The sequence below is a fragment of the Jaculus jaculus genome, chromosome 3 (genome assembly GCF_020740685.1).
Source record: "Jaculus jaculus isolate mJacJac1 chromosome 3, mJacJac1.mat.Y.cur, whole genome shotgun sequence".
In the NCBI taxonomy this organism is placed as follows: domain Eukaryota; kingdom Metazoa; phylum Chordata; class Mammalia; order Rodentia; family Dipodidae; genus Jaculus; species Jaculus jaculus.
The window spans coordinates 13,121,671-13,149,045 of record NC_059104.1 but is presented as its reverse complement, the minus strand read 5'-3'; the positions used below and the strand labels follow the sequence as shown (position 1 = coordinate 13,149,045).

At 45.9% G+C, this 27,375-nt stretch overlaps 1 protein-coding gene across 18 annotated transcripts in view; it reads right to left on the bottom strand.

Annotated features, from left to right (window-relative positions):
• Dock9 (dedicator of cytokinesis 9) overlaps window positions 1-27,375 on the bottom strand; it is a 362,490-nt gene that overhangs the window by 134,616 nt on the left and 200,499 nt on the right. For all 18 annotated transcript variants that reach the window (XM_045145642.1, XM_045145649.1, XM_045145646.1 and 15 more), the window contains exons 5-9: window positions 25,500-25,569; window positions 22,116-22,211; window positions 20,412-20,546; window positions 12,935-13,109; window positions 11,113-11,180 (exon numbers count right to left, since the gene is read on the bottom strand). In XM_045145642.1, coding sequence (XP_045001577.1) covers window positions 11,113-11,180; window positions 12,935-13,109; window positions 20,412-20,546; window positions 22,116-22,211; window positions 25,500-25,569 — 544 coding nt within the window. The remainder of the gene's footprint in view (window positions 1-11,112; window positions 11,181-12,934; window positions 13,110-20,411; window positions 20,547-22,115; window positions 22,212-25,499; window positions 25,570-27,375) is intronic.

Sequence of the window (27,375 nt, the reverse complement as noted above, 5' to 3'; positions counted from 1 at the left end):
CCTGCTCATGCTTTTGGGATAAAATAATGTGCTTGTGGGTTGGAGAGATGGCTTAGCGGTTAAGCGCTCGCCCGTGAAGCCTAAGGACCCCAGTTCAAGGCTCGATTCCCCAGGACCCACGTTAGCCAGATGCACAAGGGGGCGCACGCGTCTGGAGTTCGTTTGCAGTGGCTGGAGGCCGTGGTGTGTCTTTCCCTCTCTCTCTGCCTCTGTCTCTCTCTGTCTGTTGCTTTCAAATAAATAAATAAATAAAAATAAATAAATAAATAAAAATAAATAAATAAATAATGTGCTTGTGACGAAGGCAGGCTCTTGATAAGACCGCCACATTCCATTTTTTCCTAATGTTTGACATCCCAAGATCAAAAACATACACAAGTGGCATCTACTCCACTGAATGCCAGGAACTTGCTTGGCATATACTATATTGCCTGTAGTGTTTGCTGGTGAGCCCAGCCACACGAGGTGCTTCAAAGGCCCTTGCCAGCCACGACAGACTCTACTCCTGAATCGAGGCTTGAGCCCTTCAGCAAACGCAAACACTGCGATCTCAGAGATTAACACCCAGCATGGGACTCTTACTCTAGACACGGTTCCTGGTGGCTTTCTGGAAGCTTCCTGCCGTCTCAGCTGACGGTGGCAGGAGATGAGAAACTAACAGACCAAGGAAAACTGCTCTGAGCTCTGAATCCTTAGAGGACCAATTGGATGAATGTATTCTTCCATCCAGGAAGATGCAAAAGAAAGGGGACAACTTCTGGAGTCTCTTACTGACATGCCAGGGCGATCCCCTGCCCGCTGCTTGCTTTTGCTGGAGCGGGATTACAGGTGGGTACGTGGCCACCCCCAGCTGTTGACATGGGTTCTGGGGAAATGACCGTGGGAGGAGTCTCCGACCTCCTTGGGCTCTCAAGCTTGCTCAGGAAGTGCATTTAACTGCTGAGCCATCTCTCCAGCCCTGCAGCCCAGATTGTATCACACAAGAGAAAAGGGAAAACACAAGCGAGAGAACAACGACAACAAGAAAATAACTACAGGAAGGAATAAAATCAACAGGCGAGCCCGAGATGAAGCAAAACAAGAAAAGAGAATTTTCAGCCCAGCATCATCTTTTACTCTGGTTACCACGCAAGCAGGACATAGGAATGGGAGTTGCTACAACTTTTTTGGAAATGGAGACTGGCAGTATTGAAAACATAAAAGACAAGGCCATCCTTGTCCTAGAAATCCCCATTTGGGGACATTCTGACTTAAAGAGGAGTTCAAAGACTTAATGTCAGATGTTTGCGGTACAATTTACAGGGGCTGAAACCAGAAAACCACCTATGTGCTACTAGAAGGGAGGTGGTTGAGTGACCGCATGATTCTCACCATTGAGCTATTATACAACTGACTTGGCTGTAAAGTAGACTCCAAACTTAAAGTAGCTCCTCTACTGACCCAAAGAGACCCCTTTGAAATATTCGTGATAGACAAGTGCACACACCAGCCGGGTGTGGTGGCGCACACCTTTGATCCCAGCACTCGGGAGGCAGAGGTAGGAGGATCACCATGAGTTCAAGGCCACCCTGGGACTACATAAGTGAATTCCAGGTCAGCCTGGGCTAGAGTGAGACCCTGCCTCAGAAAGGAAGGAAGGAAGGAAGGAAGGAAGGAAGGAAGGAAGGAAGGAAGGAAGGAAGGAAGGAAGGAAGACATAATGAGTCTACTTTATTTTTTTAAAATGATTTATTTATTTGGAAGTAGATGGGGGGGGGGAGAGCATGGCAGGGACTTTTGCCACTGCAGGAAAACTCCAGATGCATGCTCCATTTATGCATCTGGCTTTATGTGCATACTGGGGAATCGAACCCAGGCCATCAGGCTTTCTAAACAAGGACCTTAAACCGCTGAACCACCTCTCCAGTCCATGAATATACTTGAATCTCCCCTCCCCCACCCCGCAATACCGCCATTTCAATTTCCCCAGTGTTCTACTTTTCTGTCCCAACAGGACTTAAATACTGTCTCTGTCACTTCTTGCACACTCCATGGTCCTTTCAATTCTGTTGATTTACTTTGTTTTCTCTTTGGGCAAATAGCACCCCAGTAAAATCCACCCATCTGGTTGTTTCATGCCAATATCAGACAGCTGCATGTGGCTGGGAGAAATATCATGAGTACCCATTAAAGAAATAACTTAAAAACCCTACATATGGGCTGGAAAGAAGGCTTAGTGGTTAAGGCACTTGCCTGTGAAGTCTAAGGACTCAAGTTCAATTCCCCGGTACCCACGTAAGCCAGATGCGCATGGTGGTGTATGTGTCTGGAGTTCATTTGCAGTGGCCAGAAGCCCTGGTGCACCCATTCATTCATTCTCTCTCTCTCTGCCTCTTTCTCTCTCAACTAAATGAATAAGCAAATAATTTAAAAGCCCTACATATGCGTCTACACATCCTATGAGAAGTCAGTCTGGTGAAAGAGGCAGCCATCATATCTTAATGTCAGTACTCTCAGGAATGTGAAAGGAGGACAAAGGGAAAAGATAAACCTGTCTTTACATAATTTTGGGTAGCTTCATTTTTGGCAAAGGCTAACTTTAAAAATGAAATAAAAATAATTTAATTTAAAAATTGGTAAAGACGCTTATAATGCCTACCTTTTACAATCCAAGAGCACAAGATATAGCTGTAATTAGGCACCATTCGAAGACCTACCCTTAAAATAGCCTGTGGTCAGTCCATACTGTGGTTGCGGAAGGACTGGCCAGCTCTCCTCCAAACACCCTGCGGGTCACTGCCATCCTTGCCTGTGGCCTGCTTTCTATTTTGGGTTCACTGGTGAGGAGAATGTGAGGAAAACTGACCAGAGAATGAACAACAGAGGAGCTATCCTCCTTGGAAACTGGTACTTGCTTAGGGCTCAACGAAGAAATGGTTCAGCTAAAACAGAGGCGACTCACCATTGCGGCCAATAAACTCTAAATTCAATCACTAGTGACCTGCCTTAACTGCACTGTCTTCATCTTAAGAAGCAGTTATGCACCAAATATTTCAAGGTTTTCAGAAAGAGCATATTCCGCACCTTAAGTTAATTTTATTTATTTTATTTTATTTTTTAATTTTTATTTATTTATTTGAGAGCGACAGACACAGAGAGAAAGACAGATAGAGGGAGAGAGAGAATGGGCGCGCCAGGGCTTCCAGCCTCTGCAAACGAACTCCAGACACGTGCGCCCCCTTGTGCATGTGGCTAACGTGGGACCTGGGGAGCCGAGCCTCGAACCGGGGTCCTTAGGCTTCATAGGCAAGCGCTTAACCGCTAAGCCATCTCTCCAGCCCTTATTTTATTTTTTTAAGGTAGGGTCTCACTCTGGCTCAGGCTCACCTGGAATTCACTATGTAACCTCAGGGTGGCCTCGAACTCCTGGTGATCCTCCTACCTCTGCCTCCCGAGTGCTGGGATTAAAGGTGTGCACCACCGTGCCCTGGTTCTTAAGTTTATTTTTGAGCAGATAAAACAATCTCAATTCAACAATGATGGCCAACATCTTATATTAAGGGCGAATTATAGGGAAAAATACAGTGTTGACTACTGAATCATTTAAACAGAATGAGTCAGGATAGGAGAACTCAGCAAAATCTTTTTGAGGCCAGAAAGTGTACTTCATAATTTAAAGGTCCAGCATGAAGCCCGGAGTGGTGGTGCATGCCTTTAAATCCAGCACTCGGGAGGCAGAGGTAGGAGGATTGCCATTGAGTTTGAGGCCACCCTGGGACTACATAGTGAATTCCAGGTCAGCCTGGGCTAGAGTGAAACTAACTCAAAAAAAAAAAAAAAAAAGGCTAGCATATTTATTTCCATTGTTTCTAAGACATCTACGTCAAAAGGACCATCATCTCCCCTCACGTCCCAAAACAACTTAGAATACAGCACTTTCTGTTAGAATGGGGCCCAGTAATGTAAATGTAAGGACAGATAACTTGACAAACACATGTGGCCAAGGGCTTTGTGCGGTGATGACATTGTTTTCAGGATCGGGACCTTAAGAAGAAAGTATTTTGGTTTTAAAGAGAAGGTGTCTGGGTTCTCACAAATCCTGTTGAAACTGGCCTCTAGGTCCTGACTCAACCTCAAGGATTGAGACCATGAAGTGTGAGATCTCATGCTTTGCCCCGTATGCAAGTGTGTGGAAAATCTACCTGGAAAGGAAAGTTGTTTCACTGAGAAATAAAATGATAAAGAAACAGCATGTGTTGGGCTGGAGAGATGGCTTAGCGGTTAAGCGCTTGCCTGTGAAGCCTGAGGATCCTGGTTCGAGGCTCAATTCCCCAGGACCCACGTTAGCCAGATGCACAAGGGGGCACATGCCTCCGGAGTTCATTCGCAGTGGCTGGAGGCCCTGGTGCGCCCATTCCCTTTCTCTCTATCTGCCTCTTTCTCTCTCTATCTGTCACTCTCAAATAAATAAAAATAAAAGAAACAGCATGTGTGCAACTTTGGACTATAGGGTCAAATGCATAAATAGAGGAAAACAGGAAAGGAGGCATGAGGGTTTTCTTCATATTACCTTTAAACAAGGAGGTGACATACATCTTCCAGTGTGACCTAATCTCAATGGAACCAGGGGAATAAATTCCTAAGTCACTAGGCAGAGGGCCTATAACCTTATCATATTACATCCTGGTATTCTAGAAGTAACCAATTAACTAACCTATATCGTTTTTGTATGTAATACAAATACTAATGTTTAAATATCCTGTTATATTTATAACAAAGACTGTTTGGTCCAGGCTAGACAATACAAGGAAAAGAATAGGTTTGGGGGTAGATAGCATATGTCTCCTAATACAAAAACAACAAAGATGTTCAGTACTAGATGTATAAACACAAACTCCAAGACTACATGTAGAATATTCTTTTCTTGTTCTGTTTTTTCAAGGTAGAGTCTGCTCTAGCCCAGGCTGACCAGGAAATCACTATGAAGTCTCAGGTTGGCTTCGAACTCACAGCGGATTTTCCTGCCACCCAAGTGCTGGGATTAAAGGCGTGCACCACCATGCCCGGTTTCCTATGCAAAATATCCTGAAAGACCACACTCCACTTCACTCACACCATAAATTTCCTCCATAATATTACAGAATGACACACCAGTTATTTTTGCTCTGAAACAACTTCCTGCCAATCATATCCTGTTGGCTAAGACTTGGTCACAGTGGAAAACAAAAGCCGGGGCAACAGGGTGAATGAGGGAGAAAAGAGGTGCCGATCAGAGAGAAGGCCATGATTAAGTCACACCTTCAGCCACCTTCAGCCTCTCCCTGTTGTTCTAGGCCATTCTCTGCAGCCTTACTTCACGGTGGCACAGCCTCCCACCTGACCCTTTCCTGCCCCTCTCTTCCCAGTCTTGACTTCTTTACCTCTTCATCCTCACACAAAACTCTCTCTCCATGCATGGCTGTCTGCTCCCCTTTCTCTCCCTGCCTCCCCCAACCCACACACATGCCAGTCTGATTCTGTAACCATGGCATCCATTCTTCCTAGAAACAGGATGGTCTTCAGGTGTCCCGCTACAGGTCCAAGTGACCCAGACCCACTAGGGGAGGGGTGAGATACGCAGCCAGGCCTCAGAATGTGACTGGACCAGGCAAGGACACAGGTCTTCAACTAGTACCTGGGTCCCTTACACTGCACACCACTGAATGGGCCATCAAAAGGTACAGATCTGGGGGCTGGAGAGAAGGCTTAACGGTTCAGGTGCTTGTCATGTAAGACTAAGGACCCAGATTTGATTTCCTAGTACCCACATGAGCTAGATGCACAAGGTGGTGCATACATCCGGAGTTCGTTTGCAGTGGCTGGAGGATCTGGTTGTCTCTATCTGCCTCTTTCTCTCTCTTCCAAACGAACAAAATATAAAAAAAATAGCTTTAAAGCCAGGCGTGGTGGCGCACGCCTTTAATCCCAGCACTCGGGAGGCAGAGGTAGGAGGATCACCATGAGTGAGTTCGAGGTCACCCTGAGGCTACATAGTGAATTCCAGGTCAGCGCTAGAGTGAGACCCTACCTCGAAAAACAAAACAAGGCACAGGTCTGGGCTGGAAAGATGGCTCAGCAGTTCAAGGCACCTGCCTGCAAAGCCTGATGCCTAGGTTTGATTCCCCAGTACTCACATGAAGCCAGATGCACAGTGAGAGGAGGCCCCGTTGTGACTTTACTCACTCCTTCTATCTCAAATAAATAAATAGATATTTTTTTGGCTGGGTGTGGTGGTACACATCTTTAATCCCAGCACCTGAGAGGCTGAGGTAGGAGGATCGCTGTGATTTCAAGGGCAGCCTGAGACTACACGGTGAATTCCGGGTCCGCCTGGGATACAGGGAAACCTCATCTCAAAAAAAAAAAAAAAGTAAATACTAAAAAGAATTTTTTTTAAATATTTTTTTTGGTCATTTTTTATTTATTTATTTGAGAGCGACAGACACAGAGAGAAAGACAGAGGAAGAGGGAGAGAATGGGCGCGCCAGGGCTTCCAGCCCCTGCAAACGAACTCCAGACACGTGCGCCCCCTTGTGCATCTGGCTAACGTGGGACCTGGGGAACCGAGCCTTGAACCGGGGTCCTTAGGCTTCATAGGCAAGCGCTTAACCGCTAAGCCATCTCTCCAGCCCTAAAAAGAATTTTTTTAAAGGCATATATAGATAACAGACTCCCACTTCCAATAATCCTGGTAAGTAGTAAGCTGGATGAATGTTAATATATCTTAATTTAATTTTGCTTTATGCATTTTCCCTTTGGAAAATTATCTTCTGTTCTCTTTTCAGTTTTTTAATTTTTTATTTCTAGACAGAGGGAGGGAGACACACACACACACACACACACACACACACACACACACACACACTCACACACAAAGGAGAGAGCATAGGTGTACCATGGCCTCAACCGCTACAACCAAGCTCCAGACGCTTGCACCACCTAGTGAACATGTGCAACCATGTGCTTGCTCCACCTTTGCATCTGGCTTACGTGGGGTCTGGAGAGTCAAATGTGGGTCCTTAGGCTTTGCAGGTAAGCATCTTAACTGCTAAGCCGTCTCTTCAGCCCTCTGTTATTATTATTATTATTATTATTGTTATTATTTTGGTTTTTCGAGGTAGGGTTTCACTCTAGCCCAGGCTGACCTGGAATTCACTATGGAGTTTCAGGGTGGCCTCGAACTCATGGCGATCCTCCTACCTCTGCCTCCCGAGTGCTGGGATTAAAGGCGTGCGCCACCACGCCTGGCTTGTTCTTTTTTTTTTTTTTTTTTTAAAAAAACATATCTAATTAATTAATTTGTTTGAGAGAGAGAAAGAGAGAGATAGAACAGGCATGTCAGGGCCTCTAGCAACTGCAAGGAATGAACCCTAGATGCATGCACCACCTTGTGCATCTGGCTTTACATGGGTACTGGGCAACTAAGCTCAGGTCCTTAGGCAAGTGCCTTAAGCATTGCTCCATCTCTCCAGTCCCCTTCTGCTCTTTTCTATTTTCTTAAATAAAAATATTAAAGCAACTATTAGCTAGGGGGGAAAAATCACAATATAGACTGTTCACTGCTTTGACCATGACCCAAGAGTAAGAAATGTGTTTTATATCAAAATGCAACACACACACACACACACACACACACACACACACACACTGCATATACTTAACTATATGTAAACATTCAATTCCTTAATTCTATTCCATTTAAGTTTTTGTTTTTTAAGTATGAGACACACAATGTTGAGCTAAGTAAGCCTAGCCCAAAGATTTCAAGCTGCAGGGAAGGTTTCTAGGAAAGTATAGAACAGTTAAAACCAGTCTACAGCGACAGAGGGAGACTAGACCGTACCATGAAAACACAAACCCAGAAACTCTTTCCAGGCCAGAGGAGGAGGAGGTTACAATGGTGGCTCTAAAGTTAGCTTTAATAGGCAGGTGCTAAAAAGATTCTGTGGAAACAGGCAAGTCCTGGAGAAAAACAACACTCTAAAGTCCTCCCCAGGAAAGGACATGTCTATTTGAGAGCAGCCATGCTGTCTAGAGACAAAGGTCAATGCTGAATGTGGGTCTATTCACAAGTCTATATACGTAGACCATGCTTCTATTATAGTGTTTAAGATGTGGGCGTGGAGGGTCACCATCCCACTGCCGCGTAAGACCAGGAGAAAGGCAGGAACAGAGGAAGAACGCAACGGGGTAGGGAAGACAAAGACATTGCTCTCATTTTTTTAAAAAAAAGAATCATTCATAGATGGACACCAGTATAAAGATATGCATTGTAGCATTGTTCATAGGAGAAAAAAAAAACCAGAAATAATGCTAACATAAAGCGTCTATACAGTACAACTGAAGTGATGGACGGATCCACACACCAGCGAGGACAGAGGAGCTCAAACAGGGTTAAATGAGACATCTTTAAAAACAAGTACGGGGGCGCTGGAGAGATGGCTTAGCGGTGAAGCCGCTTGCCTGCAAAGCCTAAGGACCCACATTTGACTCTCCAGGACCCATGTAAGCCAGATGCACAAGCGGGCGCACGCATCTGGAGTTCGTTTGCAGTGGCTGGAGGCCCTGGCATGCCCATTCTCTCTCTCTCTCTCTACCTGCTTATTTCTGTCTCTCTCTTTCTCATATAAATAAAAACGAAACATTAAAATAGATAAATAAATAAAAACAAGTACAGAATAAGCAGGCCATACATTAGCATTGGTGCACCCCCCTTTTCTGCATGTGTATGTGTGTGTGTGTGTGTGTGTGTGTGTGTGTGTGTGTGAGGGTGTTTATGTGTGTGTGGAGGCAAGATGTCAACAGCCAGTGTCTTAACTGATCTCCACTTTATTACTTGAGACAGCGTCTCTCAGTAACCCAGGCCTCGCTGCTCTGGCTAGACTCACTACAGAGAAAGCCTCGGGGGGTCTTCCTTCTCTGTTCCTGACTCCTCAGTGAGGGAATTATGTGTGTGCCACCCTGCCCAACTTTGATGTGGGTACTGGGAGTCCAAATGCAGGTTCTCATGCTAGTGTGGCAAGCACCTTACGCACTGAGCTGTTTTGCTAGCCTTGCTGTAACTTTTAAACACACAAAGCCAGCCATAAATATACTGTGATGAGATATATTTGTAATGACATAAAGTGAACTGAAGTAAATGTTGTACCTGGCTTTGACTGTGAGAAAGATTAAGGTGAGACTACAGACAGTATTCAAAGAAAAAAAAAATTCAATAGTGATCAATACTTTATTTTTAAAAAATTTAAACAATAGTTTTTACCAATTATCTTTATAAAAAAATTTTTTTGGTTCATTTTTATTTATTTATTTGAGAGTGACAGAGAGAGAGAGAGAGAGAGAGAGGCAGATAGATAGATAGAGAGAATGGGCGCGCCAGGGCTTCCAGACACTGCAAACGAACTCCAGACGCGTGCGCCCCCTTGTGCATCTGGCTAACGTGGGACCTGGGGAACCGAGCCTCGAACCGGAGTCCTTAGCCTTCACAGGCAAGCACTTAACCGCGAAGCCATCTCTCCAGCCCCCAATTATCTTTTATTATTAACAACTTATTTTATATGGAAAAATATTTTTATTATTTATTTGCAAGCAGAGAGACAGAGAAAGAGAGAAAGAATGGACATGTCAGGGCCTCTAGTGACTGTAAAAAAAAAAAACAACTCCAAATGCATGTGACACTTTGCATATCTGGCTTTATGTGGGTATTGAGCAATCAAACTCAGGTCATTAGGCTTTGCAGGCAAACACCTTAACCGCTGAGCCATCTCTCAAGCCCCTTTAAATTCTTTAAAATTTAATTTATTATATATCATAACTATAATTAATTTATTTGAGAGGGGTGGGGCAGACAGGGAGAGAGAGAATGGGTATGCCAGGGCCTTCGGCCACTGCAAATGAACTCCAAATGCATGTGCCCCCTTGTGCATCTGGCTTCTGTGGGTCCTGGAGAACTGAACCGGGGTCCCGAGGCTTCGTAGGCAAACGCCTTAACCACTAAGACATCTCTCCAGCCCTGATACTTAATTACCTTATTCTTTTCTTGGGGGGGGGGGTTGAGGCAGGGTCTCACTCTAGCCCAGGCTGACCTGGAATTCACTATGGAGTCTCAGGGTGGCCTCGAACTCTCGGCGATCCTCCTGCCTCTGCCTCCCGAGTGCTGGGATTAAAGGTGTGCGCCACCACACCCGGCTGTGACACTTTATTCTTCAAAACAAACGCAGGCTGGGGAGATGGCAGAGGGCACACAGTGCAGGCATTAAGCACCTGAGCATGATCCCCGGAAGTCACCCTTGACAAGAACAAAGCTGCGCGTGGTGGCGCATACTCGTAATCCCAGCGCTGAGGAAGGGGGCGCTGTCAGATCTCTGAGGCCAGCTGGCCAGTCTGGCCTACGTGGTGGGCTCCAGGCCAATGAGAGACCCTATCTTCCAAGAAATGGACAGAGCCTAAGGAACGACCCCCGAGAGGTACTCTAGGCTTCCCAGGGAGCACGTAGACGCCTACTCAGGCGCGCATATGGATACACAGGCTAAAAGACAATCTAGTGACGGCTGGGGACAAGCGGGTTACTTTGTCTGCCTTTGTACATTTCAGGAACTTTGGGGTTCTCGGAATTATAAAAGATGCATGTATAACTTATTTTGTTTGGTCCATTGAGGGTGACCCAGGAGCAAATTGTCAGGCTTAAGCATCCCCTCTTAACTTAGCAGCAAGATTTCCACACCATCCCCTTTGTGGCTATTAATGGGAACAAGAGGGAATACTCCGTGAACATACTACCACGTACTCTGCGTGTGTGTGTGTGTGTGTGTGTGTGTGTGTGTGTGTTTTGGCTATTCAATATTGATGATACAGCATTACACATTATGAGAGAGAAAACACTAGAAGAACAAAGACGTACTTTACAAGAGAGCCTCCTGGGAAAGCGGCTGAAGTCTCACCCAGGTAATATAATTCCCATCACCTTCCATTCCAGCCAGAGAAGAGACAGAGGTCACCACCACGTCAGTCCTATTGCGCTAAGAGATAACCTCGCAGGATAGGCAGCAGCGTGTCAGCATTCAGTGAAGAGCGGGAGACTTCACATAATCTCACCTTGGCAAGTTCAGGCAGGTAGCTGTCTAAACCGGAACCGGGACCTTCCAACTTGCTTTGTTCATCATCTAAATGGGCAAAACAGATGACGCGGGGTCACGTTCACTAGAAAGTATCTCACTTAAGACATGAGAAGGAAGGCGACCCATCACCCACTGGTTCTCAACTTGGAACGCACATTATTGGCAACCCCCTCTGGGGGCTTTGAAAAAAATACTGGTGGCCAGGCCCAAAGGTCAGAGGCAAAAGCATCGAATACCTGATACAGCATTTGCCACATGCAAACTGGAAGTGGAGCTAACTACAAGCAGGAGCCTCCAGGACCACACCCAATCAGAATTGCTGGTAGGGACAAGGAATGATAATTTTAAAGCCCCACACACTTCTGGGGACAGCTAGAATGGTCAAAAACACAACCGGATTTTCCCTCAGATGAATGACAAATTTCCTTTAACATGAAGCTCTTGCCATCCAACTTTGTCTTGAATATTCCAAAAGATATTATTAAGAACAATAATAATAATGATAACTCTAGTTAAATGTGGATTCTGATGTATGCCTGCTCATTCCATCCAATCAGTTATTTCCACACTTATTCCTATATATCTGTGGTAGTTTGAATAGACAGCCGCCAATATATTCAGTGTTTTCTTAGTTTGTAGTTTGAATCTGCAGCCACCTGGCTGGAGGCGGTATCACTGGGTGGATCTTAGGGTCCAGCCATACAATGTGGGGGTGGATTTGAAATTCCTATCTAAAGATATGCAAAGTGTCTGAGTTCCTCCCGTTCCTGAAGTGTGCTGTGTGGCTTGTGGCTTCTCTCTCTCTCTGCTCGGACCTGTAAAAGGAGAACTTCCCCTGGATCTGTAAGCTTCAGTGAATCCCTTCATCCATAACTGTGCCTGGTCTGGGAGTTCATCTCAGCGAACCTGGAGCTGTCTGCTACAATGTCCCAACCTGGCCTCAAAGGATTATGTAGGTGAGGGATGACTAAAGGTCTGATCCTCCTGCCTCTATCTCCCAAGTGCTGGGTCTATATGGGTAGGCCAACACCACACCCAGCCAATGTGCTATCTGGGATTGAACCCATGGCTCTGAGAACCCAGGCAAATACTCAACCATTGGAGGCACGTCTCTAGCTCTTACTCCCATTTTCAGGTGAGTGAAAACTGAGGCTCGGGAAAAACCTAGTTAGTGTGTCCACGGTCACATTCAAATGCAGGCCTCCCTCTACATGATTCCTGCATAAACAACATCATGACAACATCACTATCTTTGTGTGTATGAGTGCATGCACGTACATGCCACGGCACACACGTAGCGGTCAGAGGACAGCTTCCTGTGTCGGTTCTCACATTTCATCTTGTTTGAGGGAGGGTCGCTTGTCACTCACCTCAGTGTGTGCCAGTCTGGCTAGCCAGTAAGCTTCTGAGATTCTCCTGCCTCAGCCTCCGGTTTCACCATAGGGGGCTGGGATTAAAGACACGGACACATGCTACTGTGTGCAGCTTCTAGTGTGTTCTGGGGATCTCCAGCCATCAGGCTTGCACAACAGGGTTTCATTATGTAACCCTGGCTGATCTGTAATTCACTATGGAGTAGACCAGGCCAGCCTCTAACAGGGATCAGCCTCCTGCCTCAGTTTCCCAAGAACAGGGATTATAAATGTGTGCTACCAATGCCCAGCCTTGGGGTAGTAAATTCTAATTTGACAAACGCTTTGCTCGTCAGACTGTCTGTGAAAGGGTCCTCCCTGTCTTTTCCGCCTCTTCACGGACCTTCCTAGGAAGCGCACGTGCTGGGGACGACAGGACCTACCTACCTTCATGAGCGTCCCCGTTTCGTTTCTCTTGCATGGCTGCTTCAAAGTTGAGCTGCAGGATCTTGTTCAAGACCGTGATCCACTCCTCCATCTCCACCTCGCTGTCTGCCGCCAAGAGGTAGCTGCTTTTGTCCTGCATCTTGAGCTCAAAAGCAAACCGTCTGACCTTGTTGTTCTGAACGGAAAAGGGTAAGAGTCACATCAGCACCGCCTCACACAGCACACCTTATCTACGGACACGACACGCACCGTCTCCCTGGCTCTCCCCATGAAGGTACTTGAAGTTGTGAACTCCCTCCTGGGAAGCCTGATCGCTGACCTCCCTCTCTGCTCAGCCTTATTTTTCCATCTGATTCCTTACATATGTATGTTGCCTATTATCTGTGCCCTGCGATCAAACAGAAGCTCTCCAAGGACAGATTGCTCATGCTATTTTTTTTACTGTCACACCCTTCATCTTAGGACACGCGTTGGGCACCAGAGTGGGCATTTAAAAAACACTTGCTGAATGGATGAAACCTCAGTCACAAATCTCACGTTCCACTAGTTCTTTTTGAAAATGATGCTGAGTGCCATTACTTTCCTAAGGGCTAATGGTGATCAGCAGGCTAGACTTATTTATCTGGAACTTTCTCATCATTTATGAGTCCTCAAAGAGAACAGGTCTCCTTCACTACAGCCCTGGCCCCCTGACTCTGCTTTTTTTCACACCCATTCATGTCCACGAGGAGGGTGACTGGCTCACAGCACAGTCAGTCATCCACGTGTGTTAAAGGAAGGGGGGTGAATGATCTGTGGCTTGCGTGTTTCAGCCGTGGTCCTGCTGACATTCGGTGACTCCTCTTTTTTGTTGTGCGGGGCTGTTTTACCTACTGTACCATGTTTAATGACAGCCTGGTCCCAAAGCACTACAGGCCTGTATACTAGCCCAGAGCTGTGTGACCTTCCACAACATCTCCAGACACGGCCAAATGTCTCCCCGAGGCGAAAGCTTCCCAGGTCAAGCGCACTGGGTAGATTCAGCTCGAAGGAACATGGTGCATAGACAGACGGAGACAGTAAGAGTCTATCAAGCCCTGCCAATCTCAGCGGGGCACAAGAGACTCCAGCTGCCACGCCACAGTCTTTGGAGGCATCTAAGCACGGATCTCGGGCACAAGGCGACCCTCTCCGGAAGGGTCTGTCTGTTCTGCAGTTTTGGAAACGTGAAGCAAGCGTTGTTTTGGGAAAAGCCGATGAGCTGGCATGCACTGACCATCTGTAAGCTCAGCAGCTGCCGCCTTGGAGCTCGCTTAAGTGGAAAGGAAAGAATGAGAGGCGGCTTAGTGGTTAAGGCGCTTGCCTGCAAAGCCTAAGGACCCATATTCAACTCTCCAGGTCCCACGTAAGCCAGAGGCAGTGCGTAAAACCGCAATGTGAGGAGAGGTGGGGGGGTGCATCTGGAGTTTGAATGCAGTGGTTGGTTGCCTTGGCATGCCAATTCTCCCTCTCATTCTCGCATTTAAAAAGTCTGTTGGACTTGACTCAAAAAAAAAAAAAAAAAAGGCTTAGTGATTAAGGAGTTTGCCTGCAAAGCCAAAGGACCCAGGTTCGATTGCCCAGGACCCACGTTAGCCAGATGCACAAGGTGGCGCATGTGCCTGGAGTTCGTTTGCAGTGGCTGGAGGTCCTAGTGTGCCCATTCTCTCTTTCTCTCTCTATCAAATAAATAAATAAATAAATTTTAAATTACGTCTTAGGAAACAACAAGTGAGGTGAGAACAATGGGCTTTGATTCTAAGTTTTTTCTTAGGCCCAATTTCTTTCCCAGTAAATAGATAATCAACTTCAATGGTTCTAAAACAACTTCAGGGTGTTGAGAGTCTGAATTATATTTCTTTTGGGTCTATTTTCTTCCCTTAAGCATTTTTTCCAATTTATAGTTATTTTGTTAAAAATAATTTTGAAAAACATAATAATTTGAAAAAACACTTTTTGGTTTGTATGAAGCAAACAACAAGATCATCAGAAAGACATTACCAGTCCCTGTGAGGGTCCAAGGAAAAGAGACTTCATTTTGGATTTCTAAATCTAGCTGAACTATGACTGAAGTGTGAATGGGGATTTTTTAAAAAAAGGTATTTTGAGATACAGTAACTCAAACAATTGCCACGTTATGGAGGATGTTTTTGGTTTGTTTTGTTTCGTTTTGAGGTAGGGTCTTGCTCTAGCCCAGGCTGACCTGGAATTTACTATGGAGTCTCAGGGTGGCCTTGAACTCACGGCGATCCTCCTACCTCTGCCTCCCGAGTGCTGGGATTAAAGGTGTGCGCCACCACGCCTGGCTGTTATGCAGTTTTGTAGGAAACTACTGGAAAGTGTCTCCACAAAAATAAACAACAAGAAAAGAGGAAAACACACAGGGTTCTGGAAGCGAGTATCCTGCACAGTGAGGAAGTGAGGAATGCTTCTGGGATAGTCGCTGTAGGGGACGGAGTCAGTGGTTAGTCTAGAATGGAGCTGGAAGGAAGGCGACACACAGATAAAATTCTAGCAACCAGCACAGCAAGTCGTTCAGTACTGTCCCCAATGCTGGGGACACGAATGAGCAGTAAGCATGCGTTATCTACCCATATGAAGACCAAGTTCAGAATGAATAGTGAAACAAGCTGGAAATGACCGCTCCAGAGGGGCGGGAGAGAGAGAGAGAGAGGTGAGGGGTGCTCATAGATAGCATCGCCCATAGGTGCCATTTCCCAGTTTCAATGAACTGACAGCACCTCCTTGTATGCAGATGCAATTTAATTTTAGGTACTATGTGAAGGGAAATCGAAGCCTGTGATAAAACCAGGGCTGTGTTCCAGACTTCACTGGCACCAGCCCCTGTAAACAACCTCCTTGTAGGATCAGGCTTCAGGCTAATGTCATCTGCCACCACGGAGTCATTTTAGGGGTGGGGGGATGCCCTTAACAATGGTGAGCGCGTCTGCGGTGGACGGCTGTCAGGGAGACTGTCCACTCCTCACAGAGCCCTCTTCTGAGGGCCACTACAAGACATGCATTCATGATCCTCCTCCTGTGGGCTCCCGGGCAGCTTCTGACTGGACTGTCTGTATTCTGTGTGTGGCTTGTGGAGCTGAACAGGTCTCTGCATTTAGAAAGTGGACAGCCCAGATGGGGGGGGGGGGTCCCACCCGTAACTGGTATTTGGTCTTCCCAACTGGGGTTCTCTGTCATCCTTATCTTGCCTTCATTCCAACACCTTGTTCTTCTCCCTACTTCCAATCCTGCTTTGTATGTATTCTGTCCTGTGTTGCTGCTACTGCCTTTTGTAAAAGTATATTTATTTTATTTATTTAACTCTTGGAGAGAGAGAGAAGTAGAGAATGGACACACCAGGACCTCCAGCCACTGCAAATGAGCTCCAGACACATGTGCCACCTTGTGCATCTGGCTTACGTGGGTACTGAAGAATCAAACCTGGGTCCTTAGGCTTCATAGACAAGCATCTTAACAGCTAAGCCATCTCTCCAGCCCTTAAAATATTTTTATTTATGAGAGAAAGAGAGAGAGAAAGAACATCTGGATTTAAGTGGGTACTAGGGAACTAAACTCTGGTTGGCAGGCTTTGCAAGCGAGTACCTTTAATCACAATGCCATCTTCTCAGTCTCCGCTGGTGCCTTTCATAGGTGGCTACATAGACATTGGGCTTAGAGGTCATTTAAGGACCAACCCCTAGCAATTTTAGAAAGGGAAACATCACAATTGTTCTTCCACAAGGTTGAAAAGACCATATGAAGAAAGGAGGATGGGAGCATGCGGGCTTGGGATGAGGAAAGCTAATCTGAATTTTACCACTGGCCCTGGGTGGGGACATGACATTCAAAGCTAGCCAAAGCATAGGACGGTCCTCCCTTCCCTTCAGAGTTAATTCAACTGGGCCTGTCTATCACCTGGCCAAGAGACCACTCCTCACTTACAGACATGCTAGAGGTAGGAGGAAGATATCTCTTTAATGTGATAATGAACTTAAACTCACAGAAGCCCCCTCTCCCAGCAGCTGCTCTCAGACCCTCACCGAGGAGCCTGCCTGCTTTTATGAGTTCGAACTCAGGGTAACCCTTCCTTTCTTCTCAGTTTTGGATGCAGGCCAAGTATGTTTGCCGGGATGCTTCGGGGCTTTTCCATCTTTTTCTCAATAAATCTCCTTTGCCTTCCTCTTGCCTCATCGCCCATGTGTCTAAGATAAAAACTAGACAGTATAAAAATCTGCAACCCCCTTCAATCTTCCTAGAGAATTGGAACGGGCTAATGGATGGATGGTGCTGGCGAACATTCCTGAAACAAGTTCTGTCTGCTTACTCAGAACAAGGGTAAAGGAACTGACAGAGCTTTGAGCACATACAGATGGGATGTTGCCAAATCTCCTTGGGCTACCTTTAGCAACCCCCCCCCCCAAAATAGCCATGTATTGCCTACCTCTGTGTAAGACCTAACACCCGTGTCTATCAGGTGATCAGGTGAAGCCTTTCTGGAATGTACTGACAAACCACCAGCTTCCGCCAGCCCAAAGGCGAAGATTTAACCACATAGCATCTGAGGACTATAGCAGAGACTCCCCCAATCCTGTCCTCCACCCACCTGAGGTTTCCACAAATGCACTTGAAAGGGGCCTTGGCTTGCGACTTTCCTTTGTTCTCAAGTATGAGACCTCATTAAACTGTTAACACGTCGGAACGTGAAATTTGGAGCAAACTGAACCTGTGTTCTCAGGCCACGAGCACTCATATTTGGCTCCAGAAATAAACTCTCTCTTATCCCCTCAGAGGTGAGAGCTGCATGTTTTGCATTCACAGTGGATGGATGGGAGGGGAAAACTGGCAATCGGCTTTCAGGGTCAATTCCAAAAATGTATGGAAGGATGCCTGATGGGCTAGTACCATTTCTCTAGGGAATGGAGAAATGGGAGGAGAGCAGAAAGAGTCTCAAGGAACTTTATTTGCATTGTTTGAGGTTTTACAAGAAAGAATGCAGTTTTCTACTATGTATAATTAATGATAATATTTATTTATTTGCAAGCAGAGAGAGAGAAAGAAAGAGAGAGAGAATGGGCACGCCAGGGCCTCCAGCTGCTGCAAATGAACTCCAGATGCATTAACCACTTTGTGCATCTGGCTTTGTGTGAGGACTGGGAAATCCAGCCCAGGTTGTTAGACTTTGCAGGCAAGTACCTTAACTGCTGAGCCAGCTCTCCAGCCCAATTAATGATAGTTTTTAAGTGTAACTCTAGGGACTGGATAGGGCTTAGTGGTTAAGGTACTTGCCTACAAACCTAAGGACCCAGGCTCAATTCCCCAGTACTCACATAAGCCAGATGCACATGGTGATGCATACATCTGGGGTTCGTTTGCAATGGCTAGAGACCCTGGCGTGCCCATTCTCTCCCTCCCTCCTTCTCTCTCATAAATTAAAAAAAAAATTAAATTAAAAAGTGTAGCTCTAGCTGGGTGTGGTGGCGCATGCCTTTAATCCCAGCACTCGGGAGGCAGAGGCAGGAGGACTGCTGTGAGTTTGAGGCCACCCTGAGACTACACAGTGAATTCCAGGTCACCCTGGACTAGAGTGAGACCCTACCTCGATAAAAAAAAAAAAAAAAAAGTAACTCTACAAGTGAAAACAGCCCTAAGATATCTACATTAACAAAATGCTTATCAATGCCAACACTGGTCTAAGCTCATTATATATATTAGTTAATACTCTGTGGTGGTTTGAGTCAGGGTCCCCCATAAACTTAGGTGTTCTGAATGCTAGGTTCCCAGCTGATGGAGATTTGGGAATTAATGCCTCCTGGAGGCGGTGTATTGTTGGGGCGGGCTTATGGGTTTTATAGCCAGTTTCCCCATGCCAGTGTTTGGCACACTCTCCTGTTGATATTGTCCACCTTATGTTGGTCAGGGGGTGATGTCCACCCTCTGCTCGTGCCATTGTTTTCCCCTGCCATCATGGAGCTTGCCCTCGAGCCTGTAAGCCAAAATAAATGTTTTTCCCAGAAGCTGCTCTTGGTTGGGTGATTTCTACCAGCAATGCGAACCGGGCTGCAACACCGTCCCAGTGCCAAATTTAGAACCATCTTTGTCTCTATCACCCACAGGAGGGAACCACGGGACAAGAAGGTTAATTCCATCTCCAAAGTGACAGGGCCAATGGGTGGTGGAACAGAGAGCTGAAGTCTGCACTGAAAGTCCAATTTGTTGACTGGCACGTTGCTCCCTCTGCTCTGAGGGATTGTAGGGACCACTCCAAATGCCTCCACACGCTGGCTCATCCAGTCTCCACTACCACATTAAAACACGACTGTTATCCAAATACTGCAGATGAAGAAACTGAAAGTAAGTGGATGCTCCTAAATCACACAATTAAAAAGTACCCAAGGCAGTTTTTGTTTCCTTACATTAAAAAATAAATAAAAATAAAAAGCCGGGCGTGGTGGCGCATGCCTTTAATCCCAGCACTTGGGAGGCAGAGGTAGGAGGATCGCCCGTGAGTTCGAGGCCACCCTGAGACTACATAGTGAATTCCAGGTTAGCATGGACTAGAGTATGTCCTTGACTTCCGTCTTATGTGAGGTAGGGTTTCTCATTGTTACCTGACAGGTTTGCCAGACTAGCTGGCCCATGAACGTCTGGGAAATGCCCGATCTCTGTATTCTATCTTGCCACATGCTCCAGTTTTACAGGGTCCTGACTGTTCAAACTCAGCTACTCAGGCAGGGCAAGCGCCAGCCCATAAGCTTTTTTATTTCAAATTTTTATTAACAACTTCCATGATTATAAAAAATATCCCATGGTGGGCTGGAGAGATGGCTTAGCGGTTAAGCGCTTGCCTGTGAAGCCTAAGGACCCCGGTTCGAGGCTCGGTTCCCCAGGTCCCACGTTAGCCAGATGCACAAGGGGGCGCACGCGTCTGGAGTTCGTTTGCAGAGGCTGGAAGCCTTGGCGCGCCCATTCTCTCTCTCTCCCTCTATCTGTCTTTCTCTCTGTGTCTGTCGCTCTCAAATATATAAATAAAAATTTTTTTAAAAATCCCATGGTAATACCCTTCCTCCCCCAACTTTCCCCTTTGAAACTCCATTCTCCATCATATCCCCTCCCCAAATCTCAATCAGTCTCTCTTTTATTTTGGTGTCATGATCTTTTTCTCCTCTTATGATGGTCTTGTGTAGGTAGTGTCAGGCACTGTGAGGTCATGGATATCCAGGCCATTTTGTGTCTGGGGGGAGCACGTTGTAAGGAGTCCTACCCTTCCTTTGGCTCTTACATTCTTTCTGCCACCTCTTCCACATTAGACCCTGAGCCTTGGAAGCAGCCCATAAGCTTTTATCTCAAAGTTAGGTATCATATTTCTAATGAAGAATGCCATCTTTGGAAGTGTTTCCTGAAGACTGCTTAGTTACACGTAGCAGACAAGAAAGTTTGCTAAAACTCTTTTTATACTTACCTGAACCACACCCATGCAGGAATCCAGAAATATTGATCCTTTTGGTTCCTTGGAGATCTTTTCATCTTTATAAAAATTCAAATTGTAGGATCCGTCACCAAGTTGTATCAGGTGGAAAAACCGCCTCTTAAATGACTAAGAGAAAAACAGACACAGCCGTTCTTTGAAAAGGAAAAAAATCACAATCTTCCCTGATAACCCACAATTGTATGTTCATAAACTGTTTTGGTTTGTGTTAACAAATGTGACTCCAGCCAGCACCCTGGGTAACCAGATGGTGTGGTGGTTTGATTCAGAGTCCCCCATAAACTTAGGTGCTCTGAATGCTAGGTTCCCAGCTGATGGAGATTTGGGAATTAACACCTCCGGGAGGCGGTGTATTGTTGGGGTGGGCTTATGGGTGTTATAGCCAGTTTCCCCTTGCCAGTGTTTGGCACACTCTCCTGTTGCTATGGTCCACCTGATGCTGGCCAGGGGGTGATGTCCACCCTCTGCTCATGCCATCGTTTTCCCTGCCATCGTGGAGCTTCCCCGAGTCTGTAAGCCAAAATAAGCCTCTTTTTCTCACGAGCTGCTCTTGGTTGGGGGATTCGTACCAGCAATGCGAACCTGACTGTGACAGATGGGCTAACGATTCCCCATCACACCTAATAGCCTCAATGAATTTCCGTGCTGACGTGATAGATAGCTCACTAAATATCCATGAGCTATTTCTCCCCACCCAGAGAATTTGAGATTTTACATAAAATTGAAACTTTACACCCGGAAGTAATAGCAGATGGAGTTCCAACTTGGGGGTGCAATTGAGGAGGATGGAAGCTTTGCTGTCAATGCCCGGGGGTTCCGGTTCATAGGGTATATGAACAACTTTCTGTCTCATGACACGGAATGGCCGGCTGGCTGGCTTCAAGATTCTGACAGTCAGCCCGTCCCTGGATTTAATGTCCATCTCTCTCTCTCTCTGTCTCTTTTTTTTTTTGGGGGGGGGGTTTCAAGGTAGGATCTCACTGTAGTTCAGGCTGACCTGGAACTCACTATGTAGTCTCAGGGTGGCCTCGAACTCATGGCGATCCTCCTACCGCTGCCTCCCAAGTACTGGGATTAAAGGCGTGCGTCATCACACCCAGCTTTTTTCTTTTCTTTTCTTTTCTTTTCTTTCTTTTCTTTCTTTCTTTCTTTCTTTCTTTCTTTCTTTCTTTCTTTCTTTCTTTCTTTCTTTCTTTCTTTCTTTCATTTATTTATTTTGGTCCATCTCTCTCTTACAAGTCCTTTTCTCTTTGTTAGCAATCCTGATCTTCTCCCCTGGATAGCGTGTTAAGTTGCTTTTACTTTCCTCTTTGCGGCCCTCTGCTGGTTTAACCCTTTTCTTTTTCCCTCCTCTGTGTTTGCTGTGCTTGACTTTGCTACAGATGGTGGCTTTGGAACATAAGGCAGCCCCACTGGGCAGGCGACACAGGCAAGAAAGCCTGAGGCAGTCACTGGCTCCTCACGTCAACCCACTGAGGAGCTCCTTATGCTGATGCTGGGGGGCACTGAGGGCAAGGAGGTGACCAGGGCCGTAGTGGTGGGGTGTTATCAATTGCCAGGGAATAACCACACAGTATCTCTTTTGTGGAGGAGAACAGCATGCCCATTCATCTAGCATCGTTCTCAGGACCCGGCGTGGATGGCGCTGTGTGTGCAGGGCTGAGCCTCCCTCCTCACCCTCATGGTCACGCTGATGGCACTGTTCATGTTGCCTTTGTAGAGCCACCCGTGCTTGGTGATCCCACCCTTCTGAGAGCCGAGGGAAGCAGCATCCTACAAGAGAAGGGAAACATCGCTGTGGTCAATCTCCTGCCACTGCCTGTGTGATTTCTTCTTTTACTTTTTCTGTTTTTTTTTTTTAAAGACTTTATATTTTTATTTATATAACAGCATGAAAGAAGCAGAGAGAGAGAGAGGAAGAGAGAAAAAGAGAATGGGCACACCAGGGCTTCTAGCCACTGAAAAAGAACCTCAGATGCATGCGCCACCTGTGCAGCTGGCTTACGTGGGTCCTGGGGAATTGAACCGAGATTCTTTGGCTTTGCAGGCAAGCACCTTAACTGCTAAGCCATTATTATTATTATTATTATTATTATTATTATTATTATTATTATTTTCCTGGGAGTTTGGCCAATGGAAAAATCATTCCATCTGGGCCAGACTGACCAATCAGACTGGGCAATCGTTGACACCCATGTCTGAAGGTCAAATCGAAGTCTGCTTTTCACTGAAAGAGAAAACCGCCACCATTTCTGAAGATCTTGTTCCGTCAGAGGCCAACTTTTATTTGTGAGCGTTCAATGAGCCGTAGAAAGTACATACCACACTTGACCACTCGGTTCTAAGGTCTTGGCTGGTCTCATGGGGAAAAAAAGAATGTTTTCAAATTACACTCCCCTATACTTGGAGCACAAAGGAAAAATTCTTGGAAAACTTCCCGGAGTTCAGGGAAAGGTGAATAAGAAAAGAGAGGAAATGCGAGGCAATGCAGAACGGAGAGAGAAAATGAGGAGTGAAATGAAAGAGAAGGGAACTGCAGGAGAAAAGAATTAATGAAGAGTGTCATTGAGACACAGCCCCTAGTCAGAAGGACCTGGGGACAAGGAGGTGGGCAAAAGACGTCAGCCGTGGGCTTGTCCAGACCACGACAAAGGGAATGTACACCCCAGATCTGCGAAGTCTTGCATAGCCAAGGCAATAAGGTTAGTTTTTGTGGAGTTATCATTATCACTGGAGCTAACAGAAATCTTTTTCCTGTCAAGGATTTTGCACCACTAGGCACCCCTTGCACATGTTCACTTGGTCTTCTGCTCTTATGACTATTTTTTTAAGGGGCTGAAGAGATGACTTAGCAGTTAAAGTAAAGCCTAAATACCCCCGGTTCAAGGCTCGATTCCCCAGTAAACCACTTAAGACAGATGCACCTGGTGATGCACGTGTCTGGAGTTCATTTACAGTGGCTGGAGGTCCTGGCGCACCCATTCTCTCTCTTTCTGTTGTTCGCAAATAAATAAAAATTAATTTTTTTTTAATTATTAAAAAACGAGCCCACTCTCCATTATCAAGCTCCCATCAGTCATGGGCTACAAGAAGACCTACACCGATTAAGTTCTCTCTAAAATAATAATGGTTAGCCCATTTATCCAGTGCTGACTTCACTCTCCATTGGACGATCTGCTTCTCTTTTTCAGACGGACGCAGAATCTGAGGAGTGAATCAGCCCATCGTGTCTCACCAGGGCCCCAGCTAAAACCATTGAGTAATTGGGGAAATGAGCAAGCATGGTGCCAGAACAAGGGTGAAGGAGATAGACACAGAGAACACTCGACTCCTAGCAAACCAGAGATCCAGAGGCTCCCAAGACCTCATCACTGAAGCAGACCTAAAACGAACCCAACGTGGCTCAGGGAAATTTGCAGAAGAGGGGGTGGAAAGATTGTTAGAGGCACACATTGGATCATGAGACACAGACATTGCCTCTTACCCATAACTGATGGCTAACCCCACAATGTGTGGCCCATAGTCCCCAACGATGAGGATCCCTTTGGAGTGGGGAGGACAGGGAGGAGGCTAACGATGGTACCAACATGGCTATATACACACTGTGTATATAACTAATAAAAAATACTTTTTAGGATTTTTTTTTAATTTATTATTTATTTTTTTGAGAGTGACAGACACAGAGAGAAAGACAGACAGAGGGGAAGAGAGAGAATGGGCGCGCCAGGGCTTCCAGCCTCTGCAAACGAACTCCAGATGCGTGCACCCCCTTGTGCATCTGGCTAACGTGGGACCTGGGGAACCGAGCCTCGAACCGGGGTCCTTAGGCTTCACAGGCAAGCGCTTAACCGCTAAGCCATCTCTGCAGCCCCTTTTTAGGATTTTTAAAAAATATATTTTGAGAGACCGAGTGAGAGAGAAAGAGGTAGAGAGAGACGCACACAGAGAGAATGGGCCCTCCAGCCACTGCAAATGAACTCCAGACACTTGTGCCCCCTTGTGCATCTGGCTTATGTGGGGCCTGGGGAATCGAACCGGGATCCTTTGGCTTTGCAGGCGAACGCCATAACCGCTAAGCCATCTTCTCCAGCACAAGATTTATTTTTATTTATTTATTAGAGAGAGGGGGAGAGAGAATGGGCGCATCAGGGCCTCTAGCCACGGCAAACGAACTCCAGACGCATGCACCACTAGGTGCGTCTGCCTCTGCCCTTATTAATCAGTACCCGGCTTTTAATACGTGCTCCCTTTGAACTCTTACTTGGCTATTTCAAAAGGGGTTTCTAAAACAAGGTGCCTCCATGAATACTGGGGACGCTCACAAATGGCTCAGTGACAAGAAGTGAAAGTGCTTACCCACACAGCGGGGCATCCAACAGTTAGTGGGTGGATGAGAAAGGCAGAGATGATAGTGCCAGGCTGACCTGGAATTCACTGTGGAGTCTCAGGATGGCCTCGAACTCATGGCGATCCTCCTACCTCTGCCTCCCAAGTGCTGGGGTTAAAGGCACGCGCCACCATGCCCGGCTAGTGCCAGCTTTTTATTAGGACTTTATTAGCACTCCCTTGCTCAGTGTACACACTCACTGGAATGCCCCGCCTCCTGACACACTTCCCTAGCTATCATCTTTTTCTCCAAGTGTGACGGAGTTAGCCCCTAAAATTCAGTCTTCACTAAAAACAATCCCTGAAGAAATTGCCACTTTTATTCTACTGGCTTGCAATTTGAAGATATCCCGTTGAAAAGCAATCTGAATTTAAGGGCTAAGTGATCTTGATATCTTTTCACCACGCAGCCAGATCTGATCCAAGTCTTTGAAAGTGACCTCAGCACAAATAAACATAATCCAGAGAACATGCGATGCGAAGCAGTCAAGTTGAAACAGAGACCTTGAGTCAATCAATCCAAAACTACGTTTTAAAATTTTTCTCCTCCTGCTTCATGAGACATTTCAATTCCTGTTTTGGCTAAATATTGGTGCTTTTTTGACTAATCTTCAAAGGATGTAAGAACAATGTTTAAAATGAAAACGAGAAACAAAAGCAAGCGACAACCCCTACCTCATCCTTGTCGACTTCCTCGTCAACTTCGTAGACGTGAACTGGAAGCTTATCCAACCTGGCCACTTTGCTTTAAAAACAAGAAAGGAAGAACTCATTTTGGAATTGCCTAATCAACAGAGTCTGCATTTCTTCCTCCATCAGAGGAACTAGCCTTTAAAAACCCCAAAGGTGGCCACCCCATAGGAAAGAACACAGGGGCTGGAAAGATGACTTTGCAGTTAGGGCACTTGCCTGCAAAGCCTAAGGACCCAGGTTCAATTCCCCAGGACCCACATAAGCCAAATGCACAATGTTGCACATATGTCTGGAGTTCATTTACAATGGCTAGAGGCCCTGGCATGCCCATTCTTATTTTTTTCTCTCTCTATATGTATCTGCCTCTTTCTCTTTCTAAGAAATAAATAAAACATCAAAAACTAAATCCAAGCCCGGTGTGGTGGTGCACCCCTTTAATGCCAGCACTTGGGAGGCAGAGGTAGGAGGAATGCTGTGAGTTCGAGGCCAACCTGAGACTACATAGTGAATTCCAGGTCAGCCGGGGCCAGAGTGACACCCTACCTTGAAAAACAAAACAAAAATAAAAACAAAAAAAGCAAACAAACAAAACAATAAAAGCAAGAAAGGGGTGGTGGTGGTGAGAGAAATAACACAGTCCATACCACCAATACTGGAGGGGTGAGCCAAGGCACTTGAGTCAGAAAATTCCACAAAGCTACGTGAAGACAGACTGGGTGTGCAAGAAGAAAGACTGTGAAGAATAACTTTTGCCGGGCGTGGTGGCGCACGCCTTTAATCCCAGCACTCGGGAGGCAGAGGTAGGAGGATCGCTGAGAGTTCGAGGCCACCCTGAGACTACATAGTGAATTCCAGGTCAGCCTGAGCCAGAGTGAGACCCTACCTTGAAAAACCAAAAAAAAAAAAAAAAAAAAAAAAAGAATAACTTTTAATACAGAGTGTATGTATAGGGCCACTGGATGTCAAGGGATTAACAACAGATTGCATTAGCAACTGTGGCAACAGCAGCCAACACTAACCACCACCCAGTTATTATTTACAATGATCTCACATTTGGGAATTCTTACCAATGCCAAAAGGTAGAAATCTATCAGCGGGAAATGTCTATTGAATAGTGAGTACACTGTTTGTCACAGTCTGTTATTTTTCAATGTGGTGATAGCATGAACCAGACAATCAAGGGAGATGGATTATCCAATCAAGTGGGAATCATTCCGGAATCCTCGAGTGGCTATTGGGCAAATGTAGAACTAAGAGCCTACCCATCTGTAGAAGATAACGTGAAGAGAGAGTGCTCTGGCTGAGGTTTTAAAAAGAGCTAGTCAGGGGCTGGAGAAATGGCTTAGTGGTTAAAGCGTTTGCCTACAAAGCCAAAGGACCCAGGTTCGATTCCCCAGGGCCCACGTTAGCCAGATGCATATGGGGGAGCATGTGTCTGGAGTTTGCAGTGGCTGTAGGCCCTGGTGGTGCACCCATTCTCATTCTCTCTCTCTCTCTTCCCCTCCTTCCCTCCCTCTTTCTCTGTCAAATAAATAAAAATAAAATATTTAAAAAAAAAAAAGGAGGCAGTCAGGAAGTTGGCTGAACACTCTCTGAGGAGTGGCTGAGCCACACAAAAATAGGAAAAATAAACCATGATCTCCACTGAGAATAGGAGAAACAGTTCAAACTCACAGACGTAACAAACACACACACTAATTGGGTCTCAAGGTTTTCACTGGTGATGGTTTTTAATTTAATTAATTTTTATTTTAGATTTTAATTTCATTAACTTTTAATTCCCATTTCCATCATCAATTACTTGCTAGCTGTTATCTATCTGGAATGTACTGCTGCAATAGATAGCTTCCTAAGGCAA